This window comes from Camponotus vicinus, unplaced genomic scaffold, assembly GCF_025532165.1.
Source record: "Camponotus vicinus isolate PSW18456_S1 unplaced genomic scaffold, iyCamVici1.0 SCAF_6, whole genome shotgun sequence".
Lineage (NCBI taxonomy): Eukaryota > Metazoa > Arthropoda > Insecta > Hymenoptera > Formicidae > Camponotus > Camponotus vicinus.
In genome coordinates, this window is record NW_028141978.1 from 6,285,669 (window position 1) to 6,312,108 (window position 26,440).

At 34.0% G+C, this 26,440-nt stretch overlaps 1 protein-coding gene and 1 long non-coding RNA gene across 3 annotated transcripts in view; both read left to right on the forward strand.

The window, feature by feature from the left end:
• The window catches only part of LOC145973860 (uncharacterized), a 174,644-nt gene extending 153,725 nt beyond the window's left edge, over positions 1-20,919 (forward strand). For both annotated transcript variants that reach the window (XM_083103468.1, XM_083103469.1), the window contains 7 exons: positions 243-4,123; positions 7,337-7,462; positions 7,972-8,082; positions 8,801-8,987; positions 14,412-14,593; positions 18,350-18,590; positions 19,095-20,919. In XM_083103468.1, the coding sequence (XP_082959594.1) occupies positions 243-4,123; positions 7,337-7,462; positions 7,972-8,082; positions 8,801-8,987; positions 14,412-14,593; positions 18,350-18,590; positions 19,095-19,342 (4,976 nt within the window). In that variant the 3' untranslated portion in view covers positions 19,343-20,919. The remainder of the gene's footprint in view (positions 1-242; positions 4,124-7,336; positions 7,463-7,971; positions 8,083-8,800; positions 8,988-14,411; positions 14,594-18,349; positions 18,591-19,094) is intronic.
• Positions 20,920-21,056: 137 nt separating this feature from the next.
• Positions 21,057-25,993, forward strand: LOC145973861 (uncharacterized). The gene is made up of 2 exons (XR_014439562.1): positions 21,057-24,238; positions 25,137-25,993. It is a non-coding gene; the product is annotated as an uncharacterized LOC145973861 (long non-coding RNA).
• The last annotated feature ends 447 nt before the right edge of the window (positions 25,994-26,440 follow it).

A 26,440-nucleotide genomic window follows, 5' to 3' on the forward strand; every position in this document is an offset into this window, starting at 1 on the left:
TCGTAAGCAACGTACATGAACTTTATTTTCCACCTTAATCAGCATTTTTAATTCTAATTGTAAGCAATAAAAATCATTTTAATTCTTTTATAATATACAGTTATAATTTATTAGAAGTTTCTTTTATAATTTATTAGAAGTTTCTTTTATAATATACAGTTATAATTTATTTATTTTTATCTTTTATATATTCAATTTAACAATATTAGATATCAAACAATTAATTTTATTTTTGTTCACAGATGCATCGGTTGCAGATCATCGTCAAGGACGCGCATCCTCACATGCGGAGCTGTTATCGTCGAAAGCTAAACGCGAGCAGACACTACGTAGTATCCTGACTGCCAGGAGACGACAGATCCTGAGTCAACGCTCGCATGAGCCATCTCGGACTTTTTTGAATCGTACCCCGCGACCCAATACCACCTCGAAAGATCCTCCGGATATTTTCGAGACCCAGGAAACCAAGCATAACATTTACGTTACTAGCGCGCAAACGGAAGCGTCGGTAGACGAGGAGACTCCGCAATCATCGAAGAAAAGTAGCGAGAAAAAAGCCACTTCCGCGATCAATCTCGATTCGATGGAACTAGAAGTCGAACAGCAGACGCCGAAGATGTTAAAGGACGAAACTCCATCCATGTCAACGACCGAAAAGTACGAGAGCGCTTCTTCAACGTCCTCTTCAACCGTCATATCGACTACGCCCACTAATCAAAAATCAGGAGACGCGGATACGCGTAAGAAGAATATCGTGTCAATGCCGGAATCGCTGTACAACCACTTCCGGCCGGTAGAGAGTAACATCCCGATGGAAGATATGTCGCAGTTCTTGTACTTTGGGCAGAAACTTCAACCGGACGCGCAGAACGTAACCAGTAACAATAATAACTCTGGAGAGACGACATCCTCGGTACCGATCTCATCGCGTCGAAGATACTCTTCCAAGAGATTCAGCGCGACAATAGCCGCGCCGATCGAGGAGATCATGAACGATGAGATGAACATTGCATTGGAACGTCGGACAGTCGAGAAGAATCAGGTTTCACGGATCAAGAACACGTTTAGGAGTCCAGGTAGTGGACTATACTACCGGAAGCCGAGGCCCACGTCGGATGTTGCGTCCAATGTTATCTCGGGCAATGAGTCAAATTCAAGTTCGATAATTAGCGGATCGGATACGAGGAGCGAGATGAATACAGTGGACGGTAAGCTTCGTCGCGGTGATCCGTCCGTTCATGCAGGCGCTCGGATCTCGCGAGAGAGAGGAAACGGTGCTACCCACGTGGTCAAAGCGAACACGACGACCCAGATACCGCGGCAACGTCATGACGACGCCGAAGCCGGCGTCGCGGAGAGTGAAATCAATGTGAAATTCTCAAACGACACTATTGCCACCGCGAATGGCATCATCGCCGTGAATCTGGAGAAAATGTCGAACGATTTCGCGAAGGACGACAATGAAAAGAAAGTCGTCGAAACGCAAACGGAAACGAGAAGCGCCGAGAAATCGGAGGATAAACTGACGAATGTCGTCGAGAAAGTAATTTCTACTCCGGCGAAAACGAATTCGAGATCTCGCGACGTCAATAATATCGAGACATCGTCGCCGAGAGCGGAATCGTCGACGCTGCGAATCGTGGTGCCGGATGACAACTTCAGGCTCTCGAGTTTCGCGATCGAGAGCGAGCGGACCCAGCGAAATACCGTTAAACAGCAACCGGTCCCCTCGGATCGACCGGTTCGCGTGTCGGTCAATGATAATATTGCTCCGAAATCAAGCCCATCGTCGACGACGGAATCGTCGGCACCTGTCGTCGTCGTCGATTCGAGTCAGCAGCAGCCGCAGCAGCAACACGTGTACGCTTACACGATAACGAACGTGACGCGATTGTTGCGCAACTACACCGGGCCCAGGTTAAACGGCGAGGAGAGACGAGGAGGAGGGGAAGAAGAAGGTGGTGGTGCCGCTGGTCGACCTGCTGGTAGCGGTGCTGAGATAACGAGCGATGGACCGTCGCAGCAGCAGCAACCGCCGCCACCACTGCCGCTGCCGCCGTCTTCTCCTCTTCTGCTTCCTCGTGTCGGCTCCGCCAGTATAGAACCGGCGCGAACGCCGGCGGGACTCAGTACCGGCGCGACCGTCGAGCCAGCCGCAGTTGCTGGATTGTCGCCCAGTGTTGTTGTCGGTAGCTTGGTGGGGGAACGACCGAGGAAAGTCGTCCCGCAACAGCAGCAACGCGCATCCAACCAACGAGCGATCTGGTCCTTGCCGCATCCAGCCGGGAACGATAGCGTTATCTCGACAACGAGACCCGTAAAGTCGTCTGAGAACAGAGGATTGATCAGGTGGAATCAGATTAAGTCGCGCATCAATGAGCAAGAGGGTGCTAATGACCGGAGATTCTTGAGGAAAAGTGCGAGCGCAGTGCTGAATCAGAGATCGACCATTAACGAAGAGTCTTCATCCCTGGTGACGAGCAAGCGTCGCAGGGTATTAGCTTCTCAGAGTGGCTTGTCTTCCGCAAGTAATGATAGCAAGAAGGCGAATTCCAACAATCGAGAGAAAATCGAGAGTGCCACGGAGGAGTTAACGGTGAACGATCGCTCGCTGAACGAAACGATTACGAGTCGCGGCAACGATTCGGAGGATGAGGTGCTGGATTCTCCTCGAAAAATCGTGCGTGTCAGCGGCGGGGTGAACAAAGTACCAGCTGACGAAAATTCACCGGAGACCACCATCATGGGGAATTTGGGTCGAAATTCGAGCGCAACCGATGAGACGATGAATACGACCGATCCATCCGTTCTCGTCGACGCGATCGCGATGACGGAAGCGAACAAGCCCGATGTTCCTGCGGGAGACGTCGTTAGCGCGTCGAGTGTGAACGACGAAGACAGTATCGGGAGTGAAGATTATCAGAATGTCGTGATGTCGAACAAGAATAGCGACAGTGATGCGAACGTAACGACGGACAATGTTGTCACGACGACCATGATAGTGACCGAGCGAGTAGGTGAAACGGTCGCGAAAACGACGACGACGACGACGACGACAACGACGTCAACGACGCCGGCTGCACCGGTTTTTCCGGTCACGCCTAGGATATTAACAGAAGAAGAGAGGACCACGATGGATCTGAAAACTTTCATAGACGCCGGAACGAAGGCGCCGGAAGCGAGCAACCTGGACCCTTCGGAGATCCAGAAGAGATACCGGGCCAAAGACGCAACGACTTCGACGACCACTACCACGACAATGATTTCGCCGATTCAGAATGACACTCGTCCTGTGAACGATGCTCCAAGCAAAAAATCGGAAGTCCTATCTACGTCGTCGACACCTGCAGACAACGGAAAACGCATATCAGGCGAGAGATCGCCGGAAGTTCGAGCGCGTAATCTATCGGACAAATCGAAGGATAAGGACGACGTGTTGCCGATCATGCATCTATACAACACGTCGGACATTTTTAATGGCAGCAGGTCGGTGGACGGATTCGTTCGCGGTACGGAAAGGACGCGAGTGATGTTTTCGGTGGATCCCAAATCACAGAATGAAAAGAGTCCTGAGAAGACGACAATGACAACAACGACGACGACGACGATGACAACGACCGAGAAGACGAGTCAGTCGACTACAATTGCCACCAGCACGACGGAAATCAGTGGAAGTACATCAACCACTATTCCAGTTCCGAAACCTAAAGAAGCAAGTACTACTGCAAGTACGACGAACTTCCGGAAAGATAAACACGAGCAGAATCGTGGCTCTCAGAACACTACTGTCCCCCCAGTGATGTCTAGAGGATCTTCTTTCACGCCCGCGGTCAATAGGACGAGGTATAGGCCCACCTATCATCCCTCGATCCTGCCGGAATACAACGGCACGATATACCATCCCGCCGAGCTCAACAGGACGTTCTTCGAAGTTGGCGGACCGATCTCGGTGAGCTCGCAAGAACCGATGAACATCAGTGATGTGATATCGAAGCGTCATGATGGCAACGCCACTCAGGAGACGGTTGCCGTAGTCAGCTACATCCTGGCCACCCTCGTCGTCTTTCCTATTGCTGTCGGTGTCGGGCTCATTCTCAGAAGACTGATACTTAGGAATCGTAAGGTGAGTGATTTCGGGGTTTGAGGTCGTTTGAGCGCGCGTTTAGATTGGAAAGCTGGCGTAGATACCTCCGTTTTTCTCTTTGTGGAAATCATAGTAATCGAGAAGTTACGAGCGCAATCTAATTCTGCTGTTAATCGGAAAATTTCGAAAAGACACGACATTGCTAAGAATACGAAATTAGGGGGATACTTGAAGGAAAGAAATTTTATTGAGAAAAAAATTTATCAGATATGGTATTTTGATAGAAAAACATTCTAACAATAGTAATATGTAATTATCAAATGTCGACGAACTGTTATAGAAATCTTATTCTTAATTGTAACTCTGTAAATTGTAAACTGTAATAATTTATAATGAAAAGTTTATCACGAGCAAATTGTATTTATTTTTAAAATGTAGATATTATCTTAATGTTTATTTAAATGTTAATCTCAATACTTCTCATTTTATATTTCTTTGTTTCGTATCTAATGTAACAGTATATCTGATCAAAAAGTAAAGAAGTAAGTTTTTAAAAATCACAATTTTCCTTGAAATAAAAAAAAATAGGAAAAGAAAACAAAACGATCTTATGAAAGATAAAATTAAAACGATGAGATAAATATACAAGTCAGAAAGAAAAATGTCTAATCTCTTTAAAACATAAACAATGCAATTTTTATTCTTATATAATCTAAGACAGATTAGACATCAGATTCATTCTCGAATAATCAAATTGCTAGAAGAAAGGAAGAAAGAGAGAGAGAGAGAACGATGAAAAATATAATGAGTGCAACTTCGTTTTTAATTGTTTTGCTGAGACACAAATCGTAATTTATATAGTAGTTATGTATTATTACACGATATGATCTCGATTATCATCGCATATTAGCGTCTATTATTCGTTATCTTGCAAAATTATGCTAAAGTTTTAATAATTAGCTTCGACATCACCATCATGGCTGAATCAATATATTACATTCATTAGTTGTCATTAACTGATCCGGAATGCGCTCCGATAAATTTGCAATTATTAGAGAGTATCGTCTCAAAGGACCGTGCTATTTTAATTAAAGACGGTCGAAATTATGAATCGCAAGTTTAGATTTCTCTGAATAATAAAAAGATAGAGATATCCTTTCAAGAATTTCTATATAAGATTAATGTAGTTTTTTCTCGCAAATTCTACGACCGTGACTTCGCCCTGAATGAATATCAAACGCGGTCATCGAGTAATTTCTTCGCGAAGGCTAGCTCCGCGATGATTCACAAAATGGTTAGCGACCTCCCCTTCCCCCCAGCGAAGGCAATTACTACAAGTTCATTGTATGCAGAAATCTTGAGGATCTCCCTATGATGTCTTCGAGCGAGGAATCATCGGATGGCGCGTTATAGTAATGAGAAAATGAATGCGCCGTTGGATAATGCAAAAATTGTTCGGCTCCATTGTCTTCGATAATTATTTTTGCGTGGAATTTTCCGCGGGTAGCCAACAAGAAGATTGTATCGAAGGTTGAAAATCTTCTCGCGCAAATCTCACATCGTGTCGGAAAATGAGAATGTTCGTGTAATGCAATTATAATTGATTACATCGATGGAGCACTTCCACGAAGATATTTTATGAATTCATATCTTAAAATTCATATCCTATTTTTTTCTTACTCATACAATTTTCATATTTTAATTATCATATTTCTTACATACATTGTTATATTTTTTAATAGAAATTTTATTTATTTAATTCGACGAATATCATGTATTACAAATTTATTAGTGTCAAAATGACAGCGAGAAGAATATAACGCAAAATACCCGGAAATGACATAAGCGGAATGCTTTCATGCCCAAAATATAATAACGCGAACATAAATTTGAATTTAATCCGACAGTGAAAATAAATCTGAATGACGGTACAAAGGCTTGTACAGACGATAAAAAAAGGGGTAAGCGAAAGAAGAGAGACGAGGAATGAGTACAAGGGCCAAAATGAATAGGACCACTTTGAGAGACTCGTTTGATGTTAAACTTGAATGTACTGTGCTTCGCGAAATTGAAAATTCACCGTAAACAGACAAACCGATTCGCTTTCCTGGTTATTCTCATACATCATGATTGAGTTCTTTGTTATAGATGCCTTTCCTTGTCGAACCTGTACAAGATAATACTCGTGCAGATGTAGTGGTAAAAATAACACGAGGTTTTATTTCATTTCGCATTGAATGCCTTTTTTATGCGCGAAGTAACTTTGTTTCTCGGTAATAAAACAAGCTCATATAATCACACGTTTTATTCCATCTGATTCCGATAAATAAATTTCCGCTCTCGAACAATTTCGACGAATAGTATCACGAACCTGATAATAATAATTTGAAAAAATGCTTGATTTCAATTAATTGCAGTCTTAATTTTTAATTTTCGACAAATCGGTATTTATCCAACTGGTTGAATAGGTCTTTTAATTTAAGTCTTCAAATTAAAGATAGTTATTAAATTACACATAGACTTAAGATTTTATGAATATTATCTAAAAGCTTTATTTTTATCAAATTAAAAAATTATAAATTTTATAAAAATTAAAACAACAAACACTGTAATTTTAGAGATGTTGAACATAACTTTACTATAAAAATATGGCTAATTTCAATAATTTTCATCATAAGCATAAATTATTCTCACGTTTTTATATAAATAAAAAGGAAAATTAATATATATATATATTAATATCAATAATAAATGATATTATATAATACACGTAGAGTACTTCTCTCTCTCTCTCTCTCTCTCTCTCTCTCTCTCTCTCTCTCTCTCTCTCTCTCTCTCTCTCTCTCTTCCTCTTTCCAGTGCTATTTTCAGTTAGCAAATATTTTAACATCACTATTAATTCGAAAGCTTTTTATAATAATTATAATTAAATAGGTGCGATTATTTTTGCATCATTTTTGTGCGTGTCTTATCGCCGTCGTAAGAAAAGTCAACATCATATTTTCGCGTAGAATCTTAATAGGTACATCTAATTTTATCGCAGTAATATTACTTGCGAAAATACACTCAAGACGCCTTGATCTTTCTGGCCGATCTTCATTGCCATGCGGCATTGCGTTTCCTAATTAAACAAGAATGACGACCGACGCGAGCGACTCTCCCCCATCTCGTGCGTAATACACGCGCGTGCTAGCGACGCATTGCATATGGCATGTGTTGTTGTATTGCACTGACGTTGATTTGCTTATGCAGGTGCTCGAAGAGTCGGACACGTCATCGGAGATAAGCTGCAGGAAGGACGCTCTTAATCTCGAAAACGGCGACTTCAAGACCTCCATCGAGAAGGCGATCACGAAGCTACCGAGGATACAACATTTGGTGAGAGAGAAATTAACGAATGCATATTTAATGTGACAGCGATCATTTTATTTAACACCTTGCCTGACGCATTTAATTACCTGCGAAATGATTTGATTCATTTGAGGAATCGCCTCAAAAATTGGTGCAAATAATTTTTTACATGTCAATGTTTAGATGTTAATTTTATTTACATAATTTAATTAGTTGAGACTCTGTCTTTAATCTGAAGATTTAATCTAATTAAAATTTTTTAATTTATCCAAGTGTCATATTTGCATATTATATAATTTGCATATATTTGCATATTACATAATATATTTATTTCATGCATATTATGTGTAGGAAAATCTATGCGTAGAAATACGTCAGTGGAAAATCCCGATAGTTTACTTTTTTAATATAGTAGAAATTTTACGACAACGATACATAATTTCCGATGAAGTGTCGAGTGTTCACTTTTATGCATATCAGTGGCTATTCTTGGACAATTTTAAACTGCAATTTAATGCGCGCGATTCTTTGCACAGTGTCACGAAGCTGAGAAATCGCCGCCTCCATCGTCTCAAGAATCTAGATGGGAGTTTCCTAGAGATAAGCTTAGATTACAGACAGTTCTCGGGCAAGGAAACTTCGGTCAGGTGAGGAGATATTATTTTCTGCGGCACATTCCAGCGCGAAAATAAATAATGAAATGAAAAATAAGTCTGTAATTTGTGACTGTCGGTTACATTGTATGAAATGTCTGAGGTAGATTCACGCGGGATGTAATCTTTGGGATAAGTTCAGCAGCTTCTTCCTTCGGCATTTATTTTATGAAGTGGTTTTATTTGTTCATCTCGAAAAAAATCTGCATGTATTTATAATATTGATATTTAACATATATAATTTTGCATTGTATTTGCAAGATATGATAACAGACAGCGTAATATCAATATAATTATATTGATGTACAATCTCTTATATAAAAATTCGAGAATATATAATTTATCGTGATAGATTTTTTTCTAATAAATTAACGATAAAGGTCGACGATTAGTACGATCCGTTTCGTGATGATCATATGTTTTCCAACGTTGCGCTTATAAATGTCATATCGTTGATAACATTAAATGCACATTAGGAATAATATATTCAATTTAGGAATAATATATTCAATTAAATAATAATTGGCTCACACTATTTCGATCGTTAATATTATTTAGGTTAAATATAGTTGGAGTAAAAATATTTTAAAAAATTAACTTTAAATTAAATTTTAATTTTTTAAGAGAAACATAAACTTTTAATTTAATAGAAACATGGTATATGTAATTAAATATATATATATATATGTATATATGTGTGCATTGATATTAGGTATGGAAAGCCGAAGCCGATGATTTGACAGGTCATCAAGGTACAACTCGACTAGTGGCAGTGAAAACAATTAAAGAAGGTGCTTCCGATCGTGAAAAGGAAGATTTGGATCGAGAACTTGAAATTATGAAACAATTAGGCAGTCATCCGAATGTCGTAACACTTTTGGGCTGCTGCACCGAGGAAGGTGAGTTGACAGTGGCAGTTTAATAACATATATATAGAAAACGCACGCGCCTTTTTATTAAAATAAATCTAACCCAATATATATCCTACACACATTTCATCTCTTTTCAATTAAATTATTTCTACTCCGATCTTGTGCGCTGATTATGCGTGTGATATAGTACAATTAACCGAGAGGGAAGATGTATACGCCGTTATTTGACATTTTTGGATACGTACGATCAACGACGCGATACGAATCGGCCAATTTCTCGCGGTAACGCATTTATTCGCGCGTCTTTATTTCGATTTGCATCGGCACCGCGTAATCGGCGCTGCACCTGCAGCTGTTCGGTGAATCTTCCTCATTACCGTCACTTATCTTCGACCTTGGGTGTCGCGCGCTGCAAGCCTTGGCAGCGTAAACTTTATAAAAACTGATGGCGTTTTAACTGCCGACACTTCTCTCGATGCTGAATACACGGATCGTCGGTGTATGGTAATTAAGTAATCAAGCCCCCGGTCGAGAGAGGTAGAACTGCGTTCGAATGCGTTCTCTTCCAATCGAGATGTTACGATGCGCGTTTCGTGATACTCCTAGGCTTTTGCGCTTTGATTGAAATTCACGTGGATGAGTTATTTAGATTTTCACGAACGACGTATTCGACACAGTAGTTAACATCAATCGAAATGAAACGATAACTCTCGATCACGTTTTCGCCCGATATACACGTGATTCGATTAAATTGTAATATTTTATTACGTGCCTAAACCGTAAACATCTGTTAAAAAATTTTATCGCCTCTTCAATTGCATATTTACATCGAGAATTAATAATTTTTTTATCGACAAAAAATTTTTTATCGCCTTTCGTGAGTCTTATTGCTGAATAATTTGTTTACATATTTTTAATGATTGTGTAAGAACACAATTTCGCGATAACGATTAGATGATCGGCATAAAAATGTTTGTCTTTATTGTGATTGTTCGCTTAGATGAATTAGACAGTTCTTGCGATAATTACGTGGGAATTGTTTTGTTTTGCACAGGAAGATTTATTCGTTTCATTGCAGCTGTTATTTGCGCCATAATAGATAATTGCAGTTAACTTCCACAAGTTTGACAGCTACAAATTAAACAATCACGTAAATAATTTATGTATCTTGCAATCTTTTCTCTGATTCTTCAACATTAAAAATCAGAATTGTCTGTCTCAAAATTCTAGCTTTATGCACACGGATGCAAGAAGTGAATAAATAAATTAACATTTTTCACTCGGAATTAATTTTTCTGTTGATGACATGACGTACTTGCCTTTTGTTGCGTATAAGCTTGTGTAAAAATATCGGTGATTGTATCAATTTGCAAAAGTACGATCGATAGTCCTGTTGTTTCATCGTACCATGATTGATTAAAAACTGCTGCATCCTGCTTCACAACGTAGAATCGAGTAATCGAAGTTTCTTGATGTAGCGCGCCTTCATTATTGAAAGCGAATGCGCAACGAATTGGCAAGTAATTTTCGTGCGCGTAATTGCACCAGTAGAATTACTCTTTTAAGTATCACGAAAAATTGCGAGAGGAAACTTATTACGCCTTTTTAGAACATTCAATAATATCATAAGAAGAGTGTACAAAATTTTACATACAGGAAATAATTTATATTATTTTTAAGCAATGTCAAAAATTTTATCGGCTAAAAATACATTATATTTAATTTTATATTTCTGCTTATTAAAGATAATTATATTTTATTATACTAAAATATTAAGAATTTTAATTACTAATAATATAATTATTTTCTAAAAATTTTTTAATAATTTTATCTTTCTTACATATATATAATCTGTTTTGTTTTCCAAATTTGAGAATCGGTAAATTTAAAAAATACATTATCATAGGAAGGAAATCTCGAGGAAATTGATTTGACATATTTCGCGCGATTTTCTCGTGATAAATAAATTTACAGTAGAGACATCAAAAATTTGTTTGAGCAATCTCGTATGCATCGGGATAGACTACAAACGGGGCATTATACATCCTTCCTTTCACGCTGCTCGATATCGTCGTTTGCATCTTTCGTATAAATTTCCATAGTATCTCAGCAGCGCGCTTCTTCGCGTATAATACATTTATTAAGTCAGTATCCCCGCGAGACAATCGTTCCATTCGTGGATTAAAAAAGATAGGGAAAAATTAAATAAAAAAGCAAAGCGACGATTGTGATCTAGATGCATGATCCTTTTTTTTGTGTGTTCGGCAACTAAATGATATTCTTCACTTTGATTAATAAAATAACATCGCATTATTATATGCTTATTATATGCTTTTCTATTAGATTATCTAGATAGAAACATATTATTAAAAATTTAATCATTTTGTTCTAATAAATATTGATTTTAGCAGAAGAATATATACAAAAACTTTTCTTAATAATTTTCTAATTTATACAAATGAGAATTACATCTTACATTTTAATAAGAATTAAAATTCGATAAACTGAAAATACTGAAAAATGAACTCAACGAAACTAATTGTTATTCACCGAAAAAGATTTTTCGCGAGAAAAAGTAATGAAAGATAAATTCGAGAACAAATTCGTGAATTTGTAATAATTTTTGAGAACGATAAAATGTTCATTGTAGTAAAAGTTGAGATGAGTATGGCGATGAATCGAGATCTTCAGAGGTGTGTCTGCAACTTTCGGGTATCGCTGATGCATCTCAGGGAGTGGGCCTCTTAAAGGGCTTTCTTCACAGCTTTGCTCTCACACAATAGAATGAAAAGTTCCTGGCGGCCCACACGAGACGGGCCACCGCATAAAATTTACGACATTTAAGTTTTAGCTCCACTGCTGTTATCGTTTGCGGTCATGTTCGAATTTCTTCCCGGTGACGTTCGTCAAAACCAGAAAGCCAGTCTTTTGACCGTTTTACGACCGTTGTTTGGTCGATAATAAAACTCATGTTTAACAGTTTCGGCCACTAAGAGAATTATTAGCGGCTGGAGAATCGAATAATCGAAATTACAAATTCGACGAATTTTTATATTTCTGACGTATTAAAAAGCAATCTTGTGTTTCGTATAAAAATACAAATATTTAAATAATAATATTTTTTCAATGTTTATTATGTGTTAAATGATGCACGTCTCAAATATTTGTTTGATAAAAACAATTGCGTTGGGCAATTCTTTTTTCATACAAAAGTTCTCTCTCAGTGTAATAAAAACGATTCGCGTCTAATAAAAATGGCTTTCTGTTATTTGGCCATCTTCCGTTTTTTCCTTTGCTGTTAATCGAGTTTCGGCTTATTTATCGGCTTTCATGGACGCGGCAACGTACGAAATAAAGTAGGAGCGACATTAAGGAGCGGCATTCTTTAAAATCTGCGAGTCTGGGAACGTGATGTTTCTTCTTTTTTTTGGTGTAAATTTTCCATACAGATAACATTTCGCAAGCTTAAACATTTTTTTGCTTTACGATTCGCTTTATGATACTTCACATTTCATTCAAGGCTTTTTAATATCTTGTCTTTTATTTAGCGAACAAAATTTACAACGTTTGATAAAATTAATTGTTTCCATATCACCTATTATATGTATTATATTTAAAACCGTTGATAAATGAAGATTTCTAAATATTACCGCGTTGTAATTTTGTTTACAATCCGCCGTCTTTCTTTCTCAAGACGATTTGCATATGACGTACGTAAGATGGGAAAAAAGATTCTAATCCAAAAGAACATCTCAATTCTCGTTCTTGGCCCTCTCAAAGCATCGGGTGAATATATTCTTACTCTCTTCTCGCTTTTATCGCCGCTTGGGGCATATTATTCTGCGTATTCAACCATTATTGTACTTACGAAATATGATTTACATAAAAGCGAGAACGATAGCAACTCGCGTATCACCGTCGTGTACTCATATTGCTTTGCATTCGTCACGGTTATTGTATCACACGCGTGCCATATCGATCGACATAGGCGTGGATTCGTGATTTTTGCATGCAGAAAAATTACAATATAAAACTGGCGCGAATTCAATGCATGTATGTGCAATAAGCTTTTAATTTATATTACACATTGATGAAAAAAATGAATATTCTAGCACTTTTCTCTAAGAAAGAAATTATTTTATTTTATATAAGATTGTCTTTTAATTTTTTTTCAATTACAATTTTCAAAATTAACATCTAAATTTCATTGATAGTAAATATTAAATAAATATTAAAAATCTCTAACATCTCTAACATCTCTATATTATTAAAAAATAATAATTATATATCGATCATAAATGAACATAAAATAGCAGTGAAAAAAACTCTATACAATTGCTATGCAATTTGCTTTTTTAAGAATAATTTTATACATAAATTTTTTTTTAAACAAATTATTACTTTGTACAGGAATACCAGATAGCAATCTTCTTCATTGAATATACTTATTAGTTATTACGTCAGTATTTTTGAATCAGCGAACTTAACACGACATGATACAGCTATTTCACTATGATATTATGAAATTAAATTGCTATACGGTTAATCACGTACGACTTAATACATGCGAAACAGACGTTATAAACATTATGTCATGTTTAATTCGCTCTGAAAAACATATTAACGTCTGAAATTAATCCGAACACGAGGAGCATGTACTACTTGGCGAACGAGAATTATTAGAGGGTAGCGATGTTGACCTAATACGAGAGTTGCGATGGCGATGCGCCGACAAAAGTGGCTCCATAAGTTACAATCAAGTTGACATTACTCGAGCAAGAACTCTTTCAAGTAAATCTTTCGTTTAAATTACTTCGTTGAATATTTCTTTTCACAATCTCGCCATACAATTTTTTTAATCATTTATGTGCTTCTTGATTTATATTCGATGTGTGAATTTAATTCCTATTAATTAAATAAATTCCATGTGAATGTAATTTAATTTAAGTGATGCTTCTCTTGTACAAATTTCGGAATTTTACTTAAATGAGCAATGATATATATAAGATTCTATGACATTAATGATGAAAAATTGTATACGTTGTTGCAGGAGTTCACATTTATAATTCAAATACGTGATTTATATGTTTATTAACATCTTTGGAAAATGTGGTATTTAATATTTAATATTTTTTGTTTGCTGAAATGCAACAGAGAGTATGCCTCAAATGGAAAATTGTCATTCAAACATCAATCCATGTACTCATTACAGAAATATGTACTTTTAATATTACGCTCGTTGCTTTTTAAAGCTCGCATTACTCATATAAATCTCCAAGTTGTACGGTGAATAAGATTTATTCTTTAAAAACAGGTTGTGTGACGGATAAGACTTATTCTTCTGCTGACTGAGATTTTATTTTATTCGAAACGCAAGAGCGATACGCTCCAATGCGCCGTTACATGAATAAATATAAAGAATACAGCGTGTGATTTTTTTTCTGTTTACAGAGCCTCATTATCTTATATTGGAGTACGTCATGTACGGCAAGCTGCTGGCGTATCTGCGTGATCACCGTACAAGACAGTACTTCTACAACTTTAGCGAGGACTCAGCAGCCTTGACATCTAGAGATCTCACGGTTTTCGGATATTGCGTGGCCAGAGGCATGGAGTATCTCGCATCGAAGAAGGTACGGAATCTATTTTTTCTATATTTTATATTTTATGTTCGGGATAGTTTCATATAAATAAATAATTAATTTCAACGAGATTTAACTGATTTTCCATGTTTCTTTAAAGATAAAATTACAAAGCAAATCTTTTTCATGTTATGAACTACCGATAAGTTTTAACACTCATATGTCATTTATAGACAGAGATAAAAACTTATTTGTTTTGTTAATAAAAGATATCGCATAAGAATAACGCATAAAATTTCCTGTTTTATCGATTATTATACCAATGAACCGGTAACCGACCTTGATGATATTATGTTGTTCCCCTCGATGATCCAACATCGCTAGGACATTAATGTGTAATATCATTAATTATCTCTTTTTCATTATGCATGGTCGACATGTTTACGTATAAGCTAAAAGTTCGCAAGGTCTTGATATAACTAATTGTTGTCCATCGAGGAGAAAAAATATCTCTTTTATCATAGTGTTATACAAAAATAATAAAATCTCGCTTATTACGCCGATACATTGTAATAATTCTTGATGATTTTACGTCGACCCTCAACCTTGTGAGATTGTCAATGTGTAATAGCATATTAATTAATTTTTCTTTATTACACACGGTTTATTTATGAATCGAAGAACCTCTAGGTTTCTCGACTCAACTAATTGTCCTGCTGCAGAAAAAGTCGGTTCAAGACTAACCACTTGATAATCGCTTAGCGATTCGGTCCTCGCAACTTTCTTGCTTTCTTTCTTTTCGGTGACATGCGCTTCGATACCGCCAAAAGGACGGAACAGGATTGGGACTGAGACTGTTGAACACGACAAGAAAGAAGTCGCGATAAATTTCAATCCGACACCTCGAGGATCGATGCGCTGCGGTCATTTAAAGTGTTTTGATGGAGCCCCCCTCGTTAATCTCCACGCGATTAACGGGCCCGCCGTAAAAGCGATATCGTGCGACCGATTAATCCTTCAGACATGCCCTAAACGTTCGTTGAGAAATAAGTTTGGATATATATTTACGAATAAATTTACAACACTTTATATACGAGAAGACGTTGAATATCTGAGCTTCGAGTTTTGCATTCGGAGAAATTTAGACAAAATTAGCTTTGATGCCTTACAATCGAAACAAAAAAAATGTTTTTAATGAATTGCAATATATAACAAAGCGAGTTTGCATTTATTTTTCAAGTTAATGTGTAATACATTTTTAATACATTTAATAATATTGTCGTAATTATATATCTTGTTTAAAATTTTTTTGCGTATCATTAACTTCGTCATTCATATTTATATTTTCATAGCTCGAGGTTTCCTGTAAAGATGCACCGTAATTTAAATCATGGACATTTATTGCTTATGAGATCGGTGCATGTATCATACACTTTGCAATTTTTATGATCAATTAATACTAATCTAATTTGCATATGTGATACATAGTGAATAATTTTGTCTTGCGCAGTTAAAAATACATAGATTAGTAAAGTTGCAGTTGCAGTGACGTAAGAATTGACGCATGTAATAATGGACAGTTATAGCATTCCAGCAACTGGATCATCTGGCGCGTATCTTATTATTTTTGTCCTCACTACCATGAAAGAAATAATTTTGCACGATTTACGATGAACAATAACCGGTGACATTTGCAATTTCGAGAAATTTGATAGAATGTCTTTAGCGAATTTTATTTTTATTGTGAAGCAGATTATTTTGATGTGGAAGAGAAACTGAAATCTCTTTTCATATTTAAAAATTGACTATATATAAAAATTGATAAAAAACGTAGTATAATTTTTTTTTTCATTTACAACATTTGGGAAGTGAAAATCTTTCAAGGGTATCTAATTTTCTGTCGAAGGTCGCGGAGAGCATCGACTGTTCGACAAATAACCCGCTAATGATGTTTAATCTCAAACATTTTCGCACAGTCGTAAAACTTCTACCATAACGTTTGTTGAAGAATCGTTCCCGCTTGAAGATTTGTGTCACTAGGCAAAGATTGAATTTTATCTCTCGTAAAGAACGAGTTTGGAAATATTTGCTCAGTTTTTTTCCGATTCGAGAGCAGTAAACGACTCTCAAGGATATATTTGAACAATAATCTATTTTTTACATGATTTACTTAATTTTGTTGAAAATATAGAATGGAATATTAAATTAGAATTGAAGCAATTAAAGTAGAATATTTTACATTAAATACAAAAATTTTATATTATTTGTATGTCATCGAAAAAACATAATATTTAGCCTATAGAACGTTTTCATTACATTTCCATAATTTAAAAAAAAGTAATCTTATTTTTCCTACATATGTATTTTTTATATTTTTATACATAAAGTATTAACATATTAATAAATTTTAGTTTTTTTTTCTTAATTAATCACTATTAAAAAATAAAGTTAAATTATATGTATTAAATATATTTCTCTGTTTATATATATATGTAGATGATTTACAAATTATATTCCTTCTTGATAATATGATAATTAATTAAATTTTGTGATTCTTAAAAATATATTTAAAATTGAAATAAGCAGCTGCATAATAAATAGAAATTAACATAATGTTTATAATGATAGTGATATTTCCCGATATTCTGTCGTTTCGCATAAACAGTCGAGACGAAAATTGCACGCAGCCGATGTGTCAATTTATTCCGTTCGATCGCGCATCATCGATTAAAATGGGAGATCTAAACGAAGTAAATATTTGTTTGTTTCAATATTCTCGTCAAAAGCTTCTCGATTTATGCATAACAAAGAGGAAGAGAAAAATTTGCGCAGGATCTACGAAAGACGCGTATTTCAAGGATGCCATTCCAAGTAGAACCTGATGATTAACGGCAATTAAAGGAATAAAGAACCAAAACTTCTCTCGTAAGCATTCGATCAAATGTCGAATTACCAGTTTCCGCTGTATAATAGCTTTTAGAAAACAAAAATTAGTCTCTCTTTTAATAGACAATTACACACAGATGCGCGGGCTAAATGATAGTGCGCGCACCAGCTGCGGATGTGCGTGGATGCATTCTGGATGCGCCTCTGCATTCAAATTGAATGCGACAGGCGCAGCTGATGCAGCTCGTTGTTTCATAACATCGCGTTTGCATCATTCAGTCGTTGCGTGTAATAATTATTATGTAGATTCTTCTCTCTTCGTGGCTTTCGGACTTGCTGTTTAGCAAAAATTTCATTTGGCCAAAACAGTGCAGAGAGATATAATGGTTAATTAATAATAATGATAGCTATGCACAATCATGGCACAAAATGTACAAATATTATAACTGACGGTTAAATTACAAGGTACTTGAACGATTTTGCGTTTGAATTGTTTGAATTATTTTTTTGTATTTAACGATTAAGCAAACGCAGATGTCTCTTGCAGCTGTCATTACACGCACGTGACCTGTCAACGAAGTTTATGTTCTCGTTTATTTATTCTTCCCAGAAATCCTTACTTGTTTTCCAGTAATATTTGCGTATATGCATCGACGGATTGCTAGATTTATTAGGTCCAAGGAGTACCTGGCCCGTGTCGCTGAAATAATATTTGCAGGCACGGCGCCGAATCTCGTTTCGTCGCGCATGAAACTCGAATTCAAGGTCAAGTATTTTTGAAATAACTTGTCATATTCAAGTATCGAGTACGCGTAATATAGCGCTGTAATTTCCTGATCAGGTCGTAATCGCAATCTAATAATGGAATACATCTTTTCAACATCGATTGTTTATCGATGATTTCGTTTTTTCTGTACACAGATCATCCATCGCGATCTTGCCGCCCGAAATGTCCTCGTGGATCACAACAAGCTATGCAAGATTGCCGATTTTGGCATGTCGAGGTTCGCCAACGAAGACGGCGAAGTGATCGAAACCAGGCATGGAAGAAATGCCTTACCAATCCGATGGATGGCCCCCGAATCGTTGATCTATTCTCTTTTCACGATGAAGACCGACGTCTGGAGTTTTGGGATTCTGATGTGGGAAATCGTCACTCTAGGTGAGTAGTCTGATTTTCGAGTAGCTTGTTGCCGGAATAAATATTATCGACATCCGAGAGTCCGTTTATTGTGTCGCTGTTATTTGATATGAAAATAAGGTAAAAATATAAGTAAATACATGTTCGCGGACATGTTCACACTAATAGCATGTGTGTATAAATGTTGCAAAACAGATATTAAAAACATATAAGCGATTTTTATTATTTACTGTAGAATTGTATTTTCACCGTTTTATTTATTAAATATACTCATTTATTAACTTTCTTTAATTAATAACATTAGCAAGATTCGATCAAGATATAAAATATTATTATACATTATTATAACGCATTTTTTTTATTGATACGACAATAACAAATTTGATTTCGTACAACAATGTCACGTATTATCTATGGACCAGTTTGTATCTTGTTAGAACAATGTACGCCTGAATCGACATGGTAACTTCCTATCGTGCTGATATCCCATCGTAATAATCGCATCATCTTGCACTATCTCTTCAGGTTCAACACCGTACCCGGATATGACGGCGCGGGAAGTCATGCGGAACGTACACAACGGTTATCGTCTGGAGAGGCCTTCGCACTGCCGAAGCGAACTCTTCAGGGTAATATCCCGATGTTGGCACGCTGATCCTGATCGTAGGCCGGAATTCCAGACCTTACGTAGGGATCTCGCTCAACTGCTGGAGGACAACATGAATGGACACTATGTGGATCTAGAGAGTTTCGCTTCCGAGTGCACTGACTGAAAAAGAAAAAGAAAAAGAGAGAAAAAGAGAGAGTGAAAGAGAAAAAGAAGGTGAAAAAATCAGATCATATCATTGGATTAAATTCTGGTTGATTGGTATATTATACAAAATATATTTATATGATTGATGCGTAAAATAATCGAAATACATTTAGAAATATATTTAGAAGAAATGTTCAATTTGCTAGCTAAGGAATGTGATAAAGAATAAAATATCAGTTAAATTGAATGATTTATCGATATACGCCTAAGAATGGCATTCCGTCCACAAATTTCTAAATTTATTCAATGTGTTTGGATGAGTCTCGATGTTGTTGTACAACTGTAAAGTGTCATGATGCGATATTATGTATTTAAAAATAAATCTTTCTTATTAGATGGTTCTACGATACGTTGAAGCATCCATATAATACATAATTAATTATGTGATTTTTCTCTGGTTGAACAAGTATAAACAGGACGCAGAACGCAAAACATTGTTACACGCGTGATGCTGTGATAAATGACGAAAATAAAAAAAATATATATAACCAAGACACTAAAGCGTAACGAGAGTTTATAAAGATGTGTGTAAGTATTTCATTTAGTATAGTATTACGTAAATAGTCCTTAATTAGTTACATGACGCTCCATTTGTCAATTCTTCGACATATTTCTTCTTCTAATATTATTTATAAATGAAAACTATTTTATTAAACGGAAATAATCGTTACACACATGTATTCGCACGCAATTTGGAGGATATTGTGCTATACATTACATAATATTCATTATAAATTATTTTCCAATCTTATCGTAGGAAAAAGAATTCAAATATTGTTCGGAAAATAATAGCGGATATTATTTTTTATGTAGATCTATCTTGATACTCTTATTTATTATTCCGATTATAGAAAAATTTTATTCGCCTCGTTATATCTTGAAAACACAAGAAGACTCAATTCTGCGTCGTAACATTTGTATATATTGTATTCCTCGCGCTATATGTATTACATAGATATAAATATGAGCATTATATTCACCGGAAATCAAAAAGGATGTCGAGCCGCATCACTTCGCTGTAACACTGTAATAATAATTATCACTATTAATCGTTGTTAAAAGTATATATATACATATGTCTTATGTTTCCAATCGCGCCAGGCGTGTTTATTCTTAATCATTCTAGTCTTTCGCGACGCGTTCTGGGGCGGCGATTGGTTATTGATTATATCGCACGCCATTATTTTTATTCTCCGCTTCGATGAACGGTGCGAATTCGCTCAAAAATTGCGATATCAGCGATATAATATTCATTATAATATTAAAAAATATCGCAGCCGCTTTAGAAAACCGATTAAAGCCCCACCACTGTCAGTTGATTATTTTATTAGATATTTTTACCTTACTGTCTTTTCTACGATATCGTTTCTGTTCTTTGAAACGATTCATCTATCGTTATTACTCGAGACCATCGTTTTCGAATATATTATATTTCAGGCATTACTCTCGCAAAAAAATTATTGCGATCAACAATACTGTATGTAGAGTCGATTGTATCAAGAACTTTTGTCAGTAAACATTGTGAGAAAATTTCAACTGCGTATATATTTCACTGATTAAATCACATTTGTGTGGGAGTTTAACGTATAATAACGTACACTGACGCTTAAAACATGACAAAGATATGATATAAATCATCACGTATGTATATAACATTTTCTGACTGTCTCTTCTTTTATAAAATGTTTAAAATAGATAGTCTTGGAAATTTGCGAAAAATGATATTAATTAAAAACGATATAAATTATGACGAAATCATCGCGCATCTAAATTATCTTAGTGTAAGAGATTCATGATCGTTACAATATATAGAAGAATTAAACCATTAGATATAATTTGTGCAAGACCTAATTTTTCAATAACATAAGAATAAAGACTACAAATATTATAATAATATAAAGAGAAAAATCCGATAATTTCACGTATGACGTTGCACTTTTCTATGTATCAAGGAAATGAGATCAAAATTATCCTTTCTGGATAATATTCTCGAAAAATTCTCGTCGAAATGATGAAAAATCAGAATAAACCTGTTTTTAAAATAAGACAAGCATCACCACACGCGAGAGCAATTTAGATAATTTTTTATCTCTGCTGCATAAGCAATAATTTATGTTTTGAAAAAAGAAGACAGAAATGCAAATAAATTATTTATTTGATAATTACAGTAAGATAAAACTATGCGGATAATTTTTATTAAATTAACATCTATTTTCCTAATATAAGTTATTATCCTAGGATACAAGAAATTTTTTTAGAAATATTTTATTTCGTTTTACTATTAACTTTTTCTATATTCAAATTGGCATTCGAGTTTATATTCTTACGATTTAGAGCGTTTATATTGCTTATCAAGCGAGATAGCGACGTCAAGTACATATAAGAATTGGATCCAATCATTGAGAATCATTGCTTTCGATATGTCGAGTTACTATCAATAGCTTATTCGGAACTTTACGTCAAATAAACTTTCGATTAAAATATCTCATGAACTAAAGCCGTAATCATGAATCTAACCGCACTTTTGTGATATAATGTAGATGCAAGCTTCCGATTGTGACCAGTTTGAACAAAATCAGTAAATATTTAAATTTATTATATAAAATCTATCGTTTAATGTACTATTTAAATATAATTAAATATAAATTTTTACAAAAAGCAGTGATATCTCAATAAAAAGAAACTTTGCAACGGTAAAAAAATATACCAAGCATATAAAAAATGCCTTAAAAGAATCTAAAAAATGATGAAAATGAAAAATTTTTTAAACTGATATGAGATTAATACAATTATCCAAATAAATTATGTGCTATTAAATTGTAATCAATACTAAAGTTAAGATAATCAATACTAGAGTTAATGTAATCAATACTAGAGTTAAGATTCTTTTAATTTCTGAAATACTTTTTATGTAACCTATATAGTTTAAAAAAACTATACGCAAATCCTAAATCTAAACGACTTTCATCGAAGTAAGTATAAAAATTTGGTATGTCCCCTATATTCAAATTGTATAGTCTAAAACCTACGTTTTATAACATATATTGTTTGAGATTTTATATTTTATTTGAGATATATAAACGCGAGTGCGCGACTCGAGCACACCAGGGCATATCATGCCTATATACATATGTATATACAAAGTATCTGTTTCTCTAAATTTTAACGAAAAAATAAATAATCAATTTATATTTTTCTTTCTAAGAATGATTTTTAATTAATGGAAAGATTAATAAAATCTTTTATATTTACAGGATAATACATATTTCTCTTAAACAATTTTTCTCACAATTTTTGCAGTTAACTTCATCGTTTCATTGTCAATTATAAACAATATAATGTTTTAGCGAATATTAATATATGTAAACAATAAACATAAAAATGAAAAAATTAGGGAATTGATATACGATTGTCAGATACTGTTTATGTTTGTGATCGTTAGTATACTCCTTCTCAAGAACAACCAACCATAACAACTTTTAGTTGCCAGTATTATATTCGGCCTTTCATATCGTGTGCCAAAAGTTTTAAAAGTATCTGTAAAGTCAGAAATCTGTAAAGTATAGTGAGGGAATAATTTTAAATAAAATTTATAATGTCAACCAAACGACGAAACGTTCTTACGTTGCAAAAAAGAATGGAAATTGTGGATAAATTAGAAAAATTAGGAAAAGATAGATCAACTTTCATTAAACAAATTATGGATGAGTATAAAATCTCTTATTCAACAATTCAGAGAATAATTCTTAATGCAAATGAGATAAAAAAATTAGCCAATAAAGAAATAAACTTAACGAAAAAAATTATAAGACCCAAAAAGTATGAACAATTTGAATATAAATTGTATAAAGCTGATAGAACTAAACAAGAATTGGACATCGCTGAAAACTTTATTCGAGATTTCAACCACCAATTGGGAGAAGAAAATATTAAAAGAGATAATATTTACGCTATGAACCGAGTATATTTAAAATTTAAAACTTATTTTCAACACGCGGAATTTCAATACCTAGGTTGGAACAAAATTGATATAGAAAAATTGAGAAATGATCGTCTATATATTGTGTTTTGTACAAATGCTACAGGTAGTCATAAATTACTACCTTTATTTATTTATGAATATGAACATGAAATAGTTAAAGAGTATTTGAAAAACGTGAAAAGTATCATTTTTAAGAATAAAAAAGATGGATGGAAAAATGAAATCATGTCAAATTGGTACAATCACTTCATAAATTCAGTGAGTAATAGACATCGTTTTAAAAAGACAAGCGGCAAAGTGATTTTACTCACCAAACTTTACACGGAGTTTACCTTCTTAAAAGATGTCATGCAAAATGACAACTTCAAAATACTGTTTCTTCCACGTAGCGCACGCAGAATTCTTCAACCATTAAATTCATTAGAAATAATTACGAAAATATGTAGGAATTTACATAAAGTGTTTAGAAATTTTTTAATATCCTGCGATATGGAAATTTGCACTCAAGCGGTTTACAATGTATGGGGGCGGAAAATCTTGTCTCCGATGATACAAAACTCATGGAAAAACCTTTTACAATCAGATTCTCACACAGAAGGAAATGCAAACTCAACATCTTTGGTTGAAGCAAAAGTAATTTAAAATGTAAGGTAAAGGAAGACATCACTTTCAAAGAAACATGAGCAGTAAAAAAAACATTGTTTATTTTTCAAACACTTAGTACCAGTTTCTCGCAAAACAGAAAAAACAATATCAACATGTATGGTTAAACAGACGTCGAAATTAATTAAAAATGTAGAGAAAGACATCGCTCTCAAAGAAACACTAGCAGAAATGAGAACGGAAATGGAAGAACAACATCAGAATAATACTGTAAGTGTTGAAAATATTATTTTTCTCGAAAACTTCATATCATTTTCAATAAATCCATTCAATATTGTCTTTTTGTTAAATCTCTGTTCACATAACGTTTAAACGTTATCGAAAAATATAAAGAGATAAACAAAATATAAATATTATAAAATTTGATATTATTGTACTTCTATCATAATATTTATAAAATTACGTACAGTTCAATGTATGTTTTTTTTGTATATGTGTTCGATAAATTATTTGGAAGTTTAACTTAACGCTCTTAAATATATAAATGTAACTGACATATTCCGATTGAATGTCAAATAAAGCTAAAAATTAAATATTTTTTGAGACGCAGAAAAGATACATGTATTATATTTAGGCATCTTAAATTAATATCTTATTTATTTTTCTTACATAATATTCTAAATCGACCATTTTGTGAAACGTTGCTTTAATAATTGTTTCTCTATAAAAATTGATAAAAAATGTACGTCTTACAATAATTTAAATATATACACCGTATCCATAGTATTCTAATTGTAAAAAGAAATTTTAGAAATTAGAACTATTTGTTGTTCGATTCATTTCGTATTTAACCGTCTTAAAATTATTTTTAACCCTTTAAAGAATTTTTATATTATTACCGAGAAAATATTCAAGAACATTAAAGATTTTTTAACTATTATATATATATATATATATATATATATATATATATATATATATACACGTAATTTGTTTATCAAGAGCATGCATTGTTTAGTTTCAATGTATAAATGCAACTGGCGAGACAAAAACAATGCAAATGATTAGACGACCTTTATTAGACGATTTCGCATATGGTTTTACATTATTATTGTGTGATTATAGTTATAAGTAAAACGTTTGTATTTTTGTTTGCTTTCTTTCGTAGGAAATTAGGGCGGATGATTTCACGGAACTTATTCAGCAGCATATCAAAGAATTATGCTTCGGATAGTGGTACATAATGTTATGATGGACAATATATCTATATTAGACATAACAGAAAATTAAATTAATTAAATTTGACATGGAAAATTAAATTAATTAAATTTGACATTGAAATATTACAATTAAAAAGAGATATTGCAAAAAATAGAAGAAAGTATTTTCAAAGAAAAATATGAAGCAGCAGTAAAGGATTTTATGCCTGAAAAAAGTAAATATGAAGCTGCAAGACACTACGGAGGTAGGAAGAAAACTTTAGATAGAGAACATCGTGAACATCTTGGAAGAAAGAGTATATGTATTTCGTTTGTATTTCGACAGATAGAAATTGAAAAAATCGCAGTCCGCAATCATTCACAATTTTCGTAATGTTTGAATACATATTCAAGTTAACGATCGCAATTTTTAATGGCGTGAGAAAAAGAAACTTTACATTAACATGTTTATATATCTAAAAATATATCTTTTGGTTGGTCTTCTTAGATTTTGTTTATCCGTATTGTCATATTGACTGCGTTCTTCAAATGCGAGTGAAGAATCTGTATCTGTTCATGAAAGATTTCTACTTGATTAATTAATACTGATTGATATTGTAAAATTATTATTTTTATATAACTAATGATTATAACGTAATAAAAGTCTTAGAATAATTTCGATGAACTATTAATTAATTTTTCAAGTAATATCTGCTTAAAATTACTAGTATAAATAGAATTATTAATTTTAATAAATAAAATTCTTAATTTTTTATTATTTTAAAAAATTGAATTATTATGATGGATTTTATTTCATAAAATTAGACGCCGATTTAATTAATCAAAGTTTAGTCGTAATAGTTTATGTACTCGAAAAAGAAAAGATCTTAAATTTAATGTCAAATATTTTACACATACACAATGTACACATATCCAATGTAATATGAATAATATTCAGAATTTTCAAAAACTATAATAACATTGACATTTTGTTACTAGAATTTTTATCTACTTTTAAAATGAGGGAAATCTGCTATTAATTATATATAGAATCTGAAATAACATACACACCTTTTTCAATATATGTATGTTATTTCAGATTGTACATACTTGAATATAATTAATAGCGCATTTCTCATATTACATTGTATAGCAGAGAAGATATTTCGTGAATAACAATCTCTATATTTGTTATTGATTAATTTTTGCATACACTGTTATGAAATTACTTGTTCTTATACGCAGTTATTGAATTAGAAATTAAGAACATTGT